Source organism: Pararge aegeria, chromosome 14 (assembly GCF_905163445.1).
Source record: "Pararge aegeria chromosome 14, ilParAegt1.1, whole genome shotgun sequence".
Taxonomy (NCBI): Eukaryota; Metazoa; Arthropoda; class Insecta; order Lepidoptera; family Nymphalidae; genus Pararge; species Pararge aegeria.
Window position 1 is genome coordinate 3660055 of NC_053193.1, and position 13353 is coordinate 3673407.

General features: G+C 37.4%; 1 protein-coding gene across 1 annotated transcript in view; it reads right to left on the reverse strand.

The window, feature by feature from the left end:
- LOC120629209 (TATA-binding protein-associated factor 172) overlaps positions 1-13353 on the reverse strand; it is a 57803-nt gene that overhangs the window by 40552 nt on the left and 3898 nt on the right. The window contains exons 2-4 of the mRNA XM_039898068.1: positions 10835-10886; positions 5780-5957; positions 4118-4178 (exon numbers count right to left, since the gene is read on the reverse strand). Coding sequence (XP_039754002.1) covers positions 4118-4178; positions 5780-5957; positions 10835-10845 — 250 coding nt within the window. The 5' untranslated portion in view covers positions 10846-10886. The remainder of the gene's footprint in view (positions 1-4117; positions 4179-5779; positions 5958-10834; positions 10887-13353) is intronic.

Sequence of the window (13353 nt, forward strand, 5' to 3'; positions counted from 1 at the left end):
TTAGGCAAATGTAAATTTCAAAAAACAGCCAAGTTTTCTGAATTTTAATGGCACGTTGAAGACGTAAAAAATTCAAGGTCTATGGGAAAAACACGTGAATTCGTTCCCACAAATACCTAAACGTCTGCAGATAAGGCGTACGTCAATTACGGGAAATTTAAAAATTTATATGCAGAATCGATGCAATAAATCGAATCGTAAACGCGACAACGGTTTAAAAAAAATGATAGGAAACATCAATTGTCGCTCCTTGGAAGTAGAACCACCTCGTGTATTGCAGCCGAAATTTTTAGTATTATCGCCTGTAATTTCGGGGTTTTTCAAATTTATTTTTGTTAACCACTCTCATTATTATTATCACAAAGCTGTTCATAACCACATAAACATTACTGCTAATTATTGAAACCTAACACTCTTAGATGGTTATCTAAGTCCAACACGCAATAATAAAAATTTTGATGTCTAAGCCACATATTCTTTGCTGATAGGTGTGAACAAACGAGAAAATATGTCGAGATATTTTCAAGTTTTTGCTGGACAACGTTCGGCAATTATTTATTATATAAATCACTTTTTTTTTTTCTTAATTCCACTACAAGCTAGAGCTACTGCAATCTCAACTGCTTGTGTGAAGTGATTACGCATTCAAGTTGGTAACGGGCTAGCCTGTTAGGTGTATGGCAATTATATTATACCCATTCTTGTAACCGGTTTCTAAGCGACAACGTCCCGGCAAGCTAAATCTTTATCGGCAGAGCGGTAACTAGCCAGGCCGGGCCGAAGCCTTCAACCAGACCAGAACAGCGAAGGTTCTGAAATTATAAATTCCCAAAATGCCCCTGCCTGAATCGAACCATGGACCTCACACTTAAAACCACAGTGCTAAACGCTGCGCCACCTAACAACCCCGACCGTCTAATATTTGAGGTCGTCAAATATTAGAGAAAAGTCAGATTTTGAACGTTTCCTTCAAAGATACCGAACCTGGCGCTTCTTTAAAATCCTTTTAGGTATCTAACCTGAGAAGACGACTCCAACTTGAAGAAATTAGACCTATTAATCAATTGCGCCGATTTAACTAAGTGGCAAGGTCGGACGTTATCGACGCTAGTTCAAATCTAGGTCGCTCTCGGGTCGCTTTACTTTAAGATGTTGAATAAATATAAACGTAACCATTTTCCTGTCAGGATAATCTTTCATTTATCATTTTTAACCAGGGTCTCAGACGTTTGTGAAGTCAACTGCATGTAATCAATAACTTTATTTACACGTGTGTAACGTGTAGTGGATTTTTCCATTGTGTATGTAAGATGAGACCTATTGATAACATATTAGTTTTTTTTTTGAACGTTCATTTTTGAATGGATTCATTATTTGTTCGTAAAATTGTGTGCAAAGCATGAATTGCTTACGTTTTTATACGAGAAAAGCCTTCGGAAAGTGTAAACTTTCACAATAGGTAGTATGGCAGTGATTCAGCAATTTAAATTAGCAATAAGATCGCATTTGCGTGTGTGCAATAATTCATTATTACCATATATTGTTGTTTGTAATCAAGTATATGTATCTCATTTTAATGCTTTATTCATATCAATTTAATTCAGCCTTTCCATAAATAAAAATCATAAACCTCAGCCCTACATATTGTGGTTATGCTTAGTAAAAAACCAGATTCGCAATATTGAAATATGTATACGTAGAACTCTCTAAAAGATAATGTCTATACAACTGATTGTGCTGATTTCGGAACTTTGAAGCTAAAAACAGAGTGATTGCACTATTCGTAGATTTACAGTATAATGAAAATATGTTTCTAAAAAAGGTGGGGATTTGACTTGTGCACTTGCACAAAGACAAACTACTATTAGACGCTTTAGTCTCTAGGCCATATTATCTGATAAGAGGTTACAAGAGCAATCTAACCGAATCAAACGTAACATATCGATCATAGGTTTATCCAAGCATGATGTAATAAACAATAGTTATTTTTACTTTTTTTTTAATTTTGGCTTGTTAGGCTATGATCAGGGGAGACATGAAGGTGGTGTCATCCTTATCAACCCATTGCCAGGTCACTAAAGGACACTGGTCTCCTCCCAGAAGGGTTAAGGCCGTAGTCCACCACGTTGGCCATACGCGGGTTGGTAGCAGTCTACCAACCCGCATATGGCCAACGTGGTGGACTCCCTCCATGGAGAACTTAATGAAAACTATCAGGCATGCAGGTTTCCTTACGATGTTGTCCTTCACCGTTACAGCAAGTGATATTTTAATTGCTTAAATTAAAAACGCACTTAACTCCGAAAAGTAAGAGGCACTAACCGGGATTCGAACTCTCCCCGAAAGGGAAGCCGAAGCCTTACCCTCTAGGCAATTGCTGTTATCAAGAAGATGGTATAAAATAAAAAAAAACCTGGTACGCAGCACTTATGTGTATGTATACGAAGTGAGCGCAACTGAGTAGTGTCATCCTTTTTAAAATGTTCCCGGCGGAAAAGGGGGCAGTATTTTTAGAGCTGTTAATTTAGGTTTAGTTATCATTGCGTACAACTAACTTTAGCATTAAAATTATATGTCTATTAAACGTGTTGGTTGACAACTCGACAATTCCATCTTCGGCGTCGACTATGATTCCTGAATCAGCCGTATCAATTGGTTCTTCGTGTTATCAAGAGACAGATAAAGTAAATTGCAATGAGCTAATAAACTTAATGGCAATTTATTTGGACGTGAATCGGATAAGATTAAAATTATTGCATTGCTAACTTAACGTATTTTCTTATGAGCGTGACATGACCTGATTCGATTTCAGAACGTTCTAAAACGTGACCTAAAATCCTGCGTGGGCGCATCTCCTAAATAATAGTAATTTTATTCCCCTCCTTAAGGAGAAGTCCTTCTGGGAGGAGACCCGTGCTCTGTAGTGGGCCGGTAATGAGTTGATGTGATGATGATGAAAATAATGAGTATTCTTTTCTGTATAGTGAAGCATTTTTAAAACATCCAAAAATTTTAATAAATAACTTAGAAAAAGGTACAATTGACGGCCGAGTGGCGCAGTGAGCAGCGACCCTGCTTTCTGACACCAAGGCCGTGGGTTCGATTCCCACAACTGGAAAATGTTTGTGTAATGAACATGAATGGTTTTCAGTGCCTGGGTGTGTATCTGTATATTATAAGTATTTTTGTGTATTATATACATATAAAAATATTATTGTCGTAGTATATTTATTTATTATTATTTATTTATTAAACTTTTCTAGAATCGTGGAAATCGGACAACCATTTAGTCGGGAGTATGATCAAGAATAGCATTATATATTCATTTCGCTGTGAAGCAAAGCAAAGATAATAATCTAAATTAAACTATTAATAATTTATGTTTTCTCCAGCAATCCGATCCATAGACTGGTATATAATATGGCGATAATAGGATATTAGGAGGACGAAATATTAGCTATGTTTGTATACAAGTCACGTCGTAACTTTGAATTCGGTGTTTCAACTGTCATGGCGGAGCGCTACATTTTGCAGTTATTGAAAATAAATAACAATCTTACTCATAATTTTAAAAAAGAATACGTTTTTCATAATACATTATCATTAATCTTATTTTATGAGATTAATTCAATCTTTTAGCGATTTTTTATTACTGTCATGCCTATTATGACATTACAAAACGAATGTTCATAAGAAAATAGTTACAGTTTCCCCGACCTCCCTTTGCGTGGGCTAGATGGACGACTAATAACTTTTTATCTCAAAGCGACTGAAGGAAAATGATTATGGCACAATAATAAGATAAGCTCTTTACAGATTTTCATTCAGGTTCGGTAGATGATCTCTTAAACCTTTTATGTTTCATTCTATCGTTAACGTACAACTGAGTTGTTCCGCAACTAGTAGTTACGTTAACAACTTAAATGGTTAACGAAAACTATATTACTCTTTGGTTTAAAAGTACATTTGTTTTCCTGGAAAAGCTAATAAAAAAAAAATTAAAAAAATAAGAATAATTTAATTTACGTTTGCTTCAAATCAATAAGTTTAATGTATTTTGAGCAACAGAGCCTACGTAAAACGTAGCTTACAAAAATTTAATTGACATATATATTACCTTTGGTAGTAAAGGGCGGCGGATGCCACTCTGGGACCTTTGATAGTATCGCCTCGACAGCCTGTTAACAAAGTAAAAACAAAATTAGTTCAAAACTACTCAAATTTTGATAATAAAAGTTAAATAACTTACCAAAGGCCATTCACCAATCGATTTACACTAGACAATTCATATAACCTTACTTTTCATGATTCTTGCCAGAAGGTATTTTGTGTTTGTATTATCATATTTTAATGTTCGTATGGATTGAAGGTTAAAAATAAAAAAACCGATTTTTTTATTTTTTATTTTTCAAGTGTTCAGTTTACCAGTTTCCTAAAAATAACGCACCGCCGAATCGGTGTCTCAACTTTAGATGGCGCCTACCGTCGGTTGTCCTAAGAGATGTTGTTTATTCTCTACGCATCACCCAAATCATTAGGCATCTGATTTACGCGTCTTCTAGGCTTAGTGAAAACGGGCATAATTTTAGTAGAATTATTTACCTTTGTGTTACTCAGGCGTACCTGCGGCATAGCAATGGCATACCTGCTAACCAACAAGTGGCTCGTATCGCATCACGTTCAAGTTACGTCGGCGCAGCGGATTCCGACGGCTAACTTGGAATCGTGATGCGATACCTTTATTACAACGCTTCCTATGGGAATTATAGATAGATAGCTCGTGCCACGATTTTTATATAAGTGTAAACTTCTTTTCTTTGAAGGTGTGTACATGTCTAAGTAATACAACTGATTCGTATTCAGAGGTTCTATTCCCGGCGCTACCAAAATTTGGCGTTATCTACGCACCTTGGATCATCAAGGCGCATTGAAGCAGCGTGGTGGGGCTATGCTCCAAAATCATTATCTCCTGATGAGAGGAGGTCGTGCCCCGCATTGGGATGGCACCATTCGGCTTTTATTTTATAGTTATTATTGCCGTACAAAGTAGACTTGATGGTATTCGGAAAACCATCGCCCATAAATGCCATGCGCTGCAGACCAAACAATCGCAGGACATGCAAGGAAAACGTCCTGCAACGTGCCGCCCTTAGTCCATCTAACTAAAACTACTTTCTCCTGATAAGAGAGAAAGCCTGTCCCGCAATGGGAAGTTTATCGGATGATGATGAGGATGAGGATGTGGTATGTCGGTAAGTATTGTATTGTGGGTATTTAATAAGGGGACGCCTGACTGGTGATCTGTCATATAAAAGGACCATTCACACACAGGTTTTACTTGTGTCCCGGCAGCTTCACTCCCCGAAACCTACCAGTCCCTTTAGAGAACCTAACAATATCTCCTAAAGAGAGGTTTGTTAGGTCATCTTCACTTATTCAATCCTTACCTCGTATTTCCCATCTTACGCAATTATGAAGTGAAAGCTGGTCTACACCTCACCGCACTCTAGACAGGATGGATCTTACGCAGTTCTCATTATTTTTAGGTATCTATTTAACAGGCAATGCCCAAATTTAGGTATCTATAAACTAGGTAAAAATAGGTAACAGGCAAAGGCAATTGTTACGGCTGCTACTAGTGCTATTTTCTGCTCTGTGACAGTAGTTGTTTTGTCTTCTTCTTGTCTACTTCAGAAACAATTTCGGTACGGTGCGCCAGACAGTATGATACTGCTAACTGGCACAATATACACGCATTATGTACATATGGATGATTTACCTGTGTAGCCGCCACCCTGGTCTCCCAGGCGGAGGAGCGCAGGTGCTTCATGAGCCGCGCGAGCAGGCGATGCAGCTCTTCGGGGTGAGCTTTCTGCACCTCGCCCAGTTGCAACGCCGCCGCCCGCCGCGTGGCCACTCCAGCACCCGCCTCCAGGAGAACGAAAAGGCGATCTAACCTGTAATGACATCTCATTGATCGTTCTGTTTTCCTCGTGTTTTCCTAATCCTAAGATTGCCTGATAGAGATAGCTACCAAGCGATAAGGCCGCCTTTTGTATTCTGCTTCTGTCTTTGTTTTTCTATTCTTCTTTTGTTACTTTAACTTGTAGTGGTGTGCAAATAAAAATAAATAATATCAGTAGTCAGTAAAATACCTATACCTATTTGCGACCAGTGCTCGTCATATGGAAGAACTACTTCTCAAAATGGAGAGCGTAAGCCTGGAGTTCGGATTAAAGATTAACCTCAATAAAACTAAGATGATGGTTGTAGACCGAGCCAACAATAACTCGCCAGAAGTCACCCAGATCGCGAACTGCGAGGTCGTTCAATCATACATATACCTTGGCGCTTTAATTTCGAACAATGGAGGTTGCGTAGAAGAAGTAAAGCGACGTATGGCGATAGCTAGAACTGCGATGGACAGGCTGAAGAAAATATGGAAAAACAGGAACATAACAAAAGCTACTAAGATCCGGCTTGTTCAAACACTTGTTTTCCCCATATTTTTATACGCTGCAGAGACGTGGACTTTGAGACTAGTTGAGAAGAAGAAAATTGATGCTCTGGAGATGTGGTGCTGGAGACGAATGCTGGGAGTGTCATGGACCGAATTTCGTACCAACATCTCTATACTCCAAGAAATCGGCATTAAAAAACGTCTTTCGGCGTTAGTACAGAGTCGCATCTTAAAATTCTTCGGGCACGTCTCCCGGCGTGAGAGTGACTCCATAGGGCGTCTTGTCGTGCAGGGCAAGGTGGAGGGCACTAGAGGTCGAGGAAGGTCACCCATGCGATGGACCGATCAGATTAAGTCTGCTGTGGGTGGCCCTTTGCACGAGTGCACCAGGCTTTCGGCCAGCCGAGAGAAGTGGCGGATGCTCGTGGGGCGTGTGACATCTGCCCTCAAAGACGCTTCATGATGACCACGACCACTCTGCCAAGAGTGTAGCGACAAAGAAGAAGAAGTCAGTAAAAATTTCCTCACGTTATTTTCTTTCAAATAACTCCATAAACTAGATTTGCCAAAATATAATTAATTTGAACGATGACACACCGTGGGAAAACCTGCATGCATGAGAGTTCTCTATAACGTTCTCAATGTCTTGTGAAATGTACCAATCAGCGCTTGACCAACATGGTGGAGAATACGGCCTTGATCCTTCTTGTTTTGAGTGCCCAGTAGAGGGTCGGTAATGGGTTCATATGATGATGATGTATTTGGTAAATTAGACAAAATTATTTAAAAAAAAATGTGTCAAGTAATTTGGAAAAAATCTGCAATCTTAGAGTTAATTTGGCGTGCGCTGCAATAAAACTAATACGTAACAGTTAGGCGAAAATGAGTTAGATGGGATTGATCATCTCTAACAGTTACAAAAACACTTTATAATCCCACGAGATTGATTTTTTTTACGCGGCAGCATTCGCGGGCTAGTAGGTAAAATACACACAAACATTCATTTTTATGTGTTAGTAGGTATAGAATATGGATTTAACCACAAACAATCGGATAGACCGATAACAACTTCATAATCCTGGTATGAGCAGCGAATAAGTGTTAACTGCTCAAAATAATTAATTGGCCTTAATCCGAACCTAGCTGACTTGCTAATTGGTGTACTACCCACCTACCAATTATATTTGTGTCATTGGAACCAATTTAGTTTCACGTGCCGCGGTCATTAGTATAAGGAGGAAAATCTTACGATAATTTTTGCAGTTAAAACTTCTTTAGGAGCGTTGAGCAATTTTTGGGTGAACAAAAATCATGGAATTGGCATCATCGTCACCGAACGCTTTCCATGCAACGCTATATACAACGAGTAACAGAATTACAAAATAATGTTTGCATACTTATGCACCCTTAAACATTATTTTTTATTCATAAGGAACTAGCGTACCCAGCCCGCTTCGCCGGGCTAGATTTTGCTTATTTTATTTAAACAATAAACTTACATAATTAAATTTTTAATTTAAGTCTAATAATATATTAAATCATTTATTTCTCTCCGTATTCATTCTCTTCTATTCTCTTCTCGAGCACCCATGTACACCCAACAATAGAATATCATCATAGTAAATAAAAGCTGTATTTGACAGTTTGACAGTTCAAAAATAGGAGTGCTCCGATCGTCACCAAACTTTACAGGATTACTCGCCAGGTCAACCCGGAGATTCCCTAAAAGTTTCATCGAAATCAGTTGAGCCGTTTCGGAGCCTATACGGAACATACCCACACACTTTCTCTTTTATATATATAGATTACCCTGTAAAAATATTAAATCATAATAAACATATTTATTTTTCCATACAAACGAATTCAAAACATTTTAAGTGTTTACTCATATCTAACCTATTGAAGATATAAGACCGACACGCGCATAGTACTTACGTTACGCGACACGTACCTAATAAAGTAACGGGAGTAACTTCATTTTAATTTTTTATGTGATGTATATGATTTATTTCAGTAAAAACGATGGAAGTGGTTTACTTAAAAACTATTATCGTTTGTTGTCGGTTCCACGTATAACTCTCAGAGACAGTAAATAATGCCCCTCTAAAACCTGTGATGTAATATTTCGGTTTTCATTTACACGTTGTATATTGTGTACCCCGCATCTCCATACTAATATTAGAAAGAATAAGATTATTTTGTTTGTTTGTTGGTATATTTGCAACCAATGGGCTCCGAAAGTACTAGACTGAGTGTAACCAAAGCTAAACTATTACGAAGAAACCTAGGCTTATAATTTATTTTTAAACAAATTTGAGATACCAAAAGTCGCAAAATTTTGCCTATGAAATTCATTACTTAGCGTGTACTGAAAAAACTATCGATGTAACATAAAAAATATATAACACGATTAAAGTACACATTATTACCTACAAAAAAGTCCACGAGGGAAGAAATCTAACTAACATAGTTAAGTCGCATTAGCAGCTTATGTGTGCTAAAGTTTAATTAGACCGCCGGTAGAAACAAAAGTGTGTTCCATTAGTATCGGAGTATTAATTCTTATATAAATAAATAGTTTTATCATCAAGAGTATTTATATAGAAGTAAAATACTTTTTAATTAATTCTAATCGGACATTTAATTTAAAAGTTATCGCGAGTTAATAATTTAAGGAATACAACTAAGCGCAACAGTTGTTCGATACTTAAATATTTTATTAAATTTAAAAAAAACATATTTTTAAAACTACTACTACAGTTTTTATTATTTTACAAGAATACACCACTTAAAAATATTAGTAATAGTACACCAAAATTGAATGCCACACGTCTATAAAATAAACTTCCTACGAGATGCTTTAAAAACAATTAAAAACACGGACCAAGCCGCGGGCAACAGCATTGTAAAGATAACATGATAATATGTGTTATAGCTGTATATGCAGTGGCGTGCACTGGGTTTCTAACCAGGGTAAGCATACAGCAGGAAAATTGCATAAAACGGCAGAAACCCTCCTCCTATACGAGTTATATAATATACATTTTAGGGTAGGCAGTGCTTTTGTGCATGTATGAAGTGCACGCCACTGTGTATATGTACCTACTTAGGATTTCCAACTAGATATTGTGGCTGTCTCTGCGTTCCAAAAGAATCAATGTTATCTTAATTATGGAGAACGGAAGACCCTAAATTGCGGTAGCTATGAATGGTTGGTCCTTGGTCCCCAAACACAACACTATCTCGGAGACATACATGTTATATTTATTCGGAGATAACATATTCCTATTGATGCGAGCGAATTAACATAGCTGCCGTACCGAAATACCAAACAATGTAATCCTGATACAAATCTTAAGTCCTCAACGAGTAATGGAGTATGTGAAGTGATGTGAATCTTTACAGAGAAGTCGAAGGTTGCCTGGATGAGATCTTTGTTATGTGATAAAGCCACCTTATTGTACCAGCCACCTTTTGTATCTTACCATTATGTGATGGTAATTTTCCTCACTGTTATTAAATGTGAAAGAGTGGGTGCACGTTAGAATGTTACAGCATCACAGATTTCAATCTCATCCTTACTTAAATTATATATCCTAATTTTATACAGAGGAAGATTTGTATGTTTGTTTTCTATAAACTCTGAAACTACTGAACCGACTTTAATACTTCTTTCACCATTAAAAAGCTATTTATGTATTTTTTTAATAAGTAACGTACGTTATATTTTGTTACGGTATGATAAAAGAATTCAACCTGAAAGGATTATATTTCTTAAGCTAGCAAGAAGAAATAGTATTCCAAATGCTTTGCCAACGTGCGATGTCCAAATGGTCCACCGTGCCTACTAATCGCGTCCTACGAAGTGCCATGCTGCCCTTTGTCCAACAATCTTAGGCGTAGGTTTTACGCCTCATCATATCCCACAATGAGAAAGGGTTAAGGCAGTATGCTGGCCCGGTGCGGATTGGTGGACTCCAAACACCTTTGAGAACATTATGGAGACATATACGTTTCCTCACGATGTTTTCCTTCACCGTTGTTTATATTATTACTTAAAATGCACATAACTTTTTAGCGGTGCATGCTGGGAATACTGGGATTTGAATTCGGCCCCCCAGAAGTGAAGTTGAGCTCGTAGTAGCCTCGTGTCCATGTTATCGACAACCACGCCGCATCAAAGCCAAAATACAGTAAAGCAAGCATCTGCAGTTCCGGAATTAGAAAAAACATGGTTGACCGGACGAGCTTTGTCATAAACAGCTACTAAAGTTCTACTTACTTCTACTACTAAAACTATACTTCACTCATTGTTCATTATATAAATAAAGAAGTGGTAATACGTAAAACTTCTATACTTTTTGCAAAACTTACCGAGACGTCATTTTGTTGATTTGGTATCAACACCGATTTTCTAAAAGTCCAACTGAAACAAAAAATTCGCTATGATTACAAAAGTGAAAACAGCACTTCACACATACTTAACGGGCGACTAAAATCGACCGAATTAGGTAAAAAGCGTGACTTAGAGCTATAAAACCTTTTCGAGTATACATAATATAGGCATCAATTATCTCATTTAGTTTTTTACGTTAGATAAAAAACTGGCACCGAAATTTTGAATTTATTCTAAATAGTAATAGTAGTATGGTACGCATGAATTCGATCGTTGTCCCATATGCCTTGCTACTTGGTGTTATTTATGAAGAGTATTTCCGACAATATTAATCAGATCTTCATTAAAATTAAACACTACATGTTTTATAGTATACACTTTAAAATAAAAAAATAATTATTAAAATCAAATCAATGAAGTAAAATTGATAAAACTTTTCATCCCGTTTCACGGAGGAAACTTATTGTTTATCCGGATAAAAGGTATCCTATATGTTGACCCTGAATATCAGCTACCACTATACAAAATTTTATTTAAATCCGTTCAGTAGTTTTAGCGTGATGCCCGGACAGCCAGACAGACAGACAGACAAAAATTAAATAAAAATCTGTTTTATGATACCGAGTACGATATGATATTGATTATAAAGTATCACCCGGTCAAATTTTTAAAATATATTAAATGTACAGAAATCTTCCAGTTACAGTTTTATTATAAGTATAGATGGCTGCCGATTGGGTAAGCCGAAATTTTAATGGCCCTTTAAATATACAAAAGAACATGACGTTCAAAAATAATACCAATGGCGCATTCTTTGTCATTTTTCATCAGACTACGGATCTCGAGGACCTTGTTCGATTTCCAGGTCGGTCCAAATAAAAGTTATAATTGATCCATCCCGAAATATTGACTTTACAATGAACAATTGCTCAGTCAACATCTGAGTAAGTAAGTATTGTAACACCATAACATCTCTTGACGACGCTTCGATGTCGGAGCGGAACGTGCGCAGAGTGAAATTACAGAAGATCTGCTTGGTTTGGTGTATAAAGATTGAAGAAGTTATAAATTTCACCGAACGGATTGTTTGTTAATTATTATTGGTTATTATTCGACTAGCCAGCGCCGGGGAAGCGGTGATACCCCAGTGAGTAGGACTTCGTCTCCACTTTTGGCGGAGCGAGTTTGAATCCCGGCACGCACCTCTAACTTTTTTAAGTTATGTGCGTTTTAAGCAAATAAAATGTCAATTGCTTCAACGATGAAGGAAAACATCGTGAGGAAACATGCATACCTGAGAGTTTTCCATAATGTTCTCAAAGGTGTGCGAAGTCCACCAATCGACACTGGGCCAGCGTGGTGGGAGGAAACCTGTGCCCTGTAGTGGGCCAGTAATGGGTTGGTATGAATATGATGAGACTAGCGCCTGACCACAATCTCACCTGATGTGGCCTAAGATGGGACCCGCTTGCCTAGAATATGCCTACTTGTTGTTTTAAAGATACTCAGAATTTATAAAGGGAGTAACACATAAATCGGAAGGGCGTTCCAAACCGCCGTACGCGAAGAAGAAGAATTTTTTTCAGTCTTTGTGCAGTGGTGTCACGGCTTGAAAAATAGTGTGGAGATCACCAAGCTCGGCCATCCAAAAATTGTCGAGGTAGTTAGTTTTATTTTTCTTAATTCCTGTTTTAATTTATTATTTATTATGATTATATTAGTTTCAAAATGAGGATGTTTTATTTTTTGCGCTTCTCTGCCTAACTAACAAGTATCTATCTTTTTTAACTAGCTAGGTTAGGGCACGGGCGACGTGTCAAATATCTTACTTTTAAGTGCCCCGCTGGCTTATTAAATATACATAAGGTAGGGAACCCCTGGTCCCTACCTTACTCCCCGACTAATAGGTGTACGAAGACTAGACACGATTCGAATAAGATACAAATGTAAATAATACGTATTACAAAATCCTGTCTTCCTTTTTATAGAAAAGGCCAAAGGCCAAACTTTCCATTAAGGTAAGTTTGCTGAAACTGAAAACTCGAAAATCTGAGAGATTGGTTTCAAATGTCGCCTAATCCACCCAAAACATAGTTAATCTTGATAGATCGCTCAGATGTCGCCGATAGCTCATTCTTGAAACGTCAGCAACGTTTTGAGGTCAACAAACGTGTTATCTCGTTGGGCCAACACAAATGGCACACTTTCGATTTTGATTTTATTAACGAGAAATAACAATCTAAACTTCGTTTGTTTGTAAGATCCGATCTTACGATGAGATTATACATATTTTGAATCATATCTGGTATAAGCTATAGTGCTAAACACATTGGCAATTTTGAGAGGGACCGAAACCTGCATGCCTGAAAATTCTTTATAATGTTCTGAAGGGCGTGTGAAGTTACAAATCTGCACTTGGAAAGCCTGATGGATTTGGGCCAAAGCCCAATAATGATGAACCATATCATTGGACTTTCAAAGATTCAGTTACCTAACT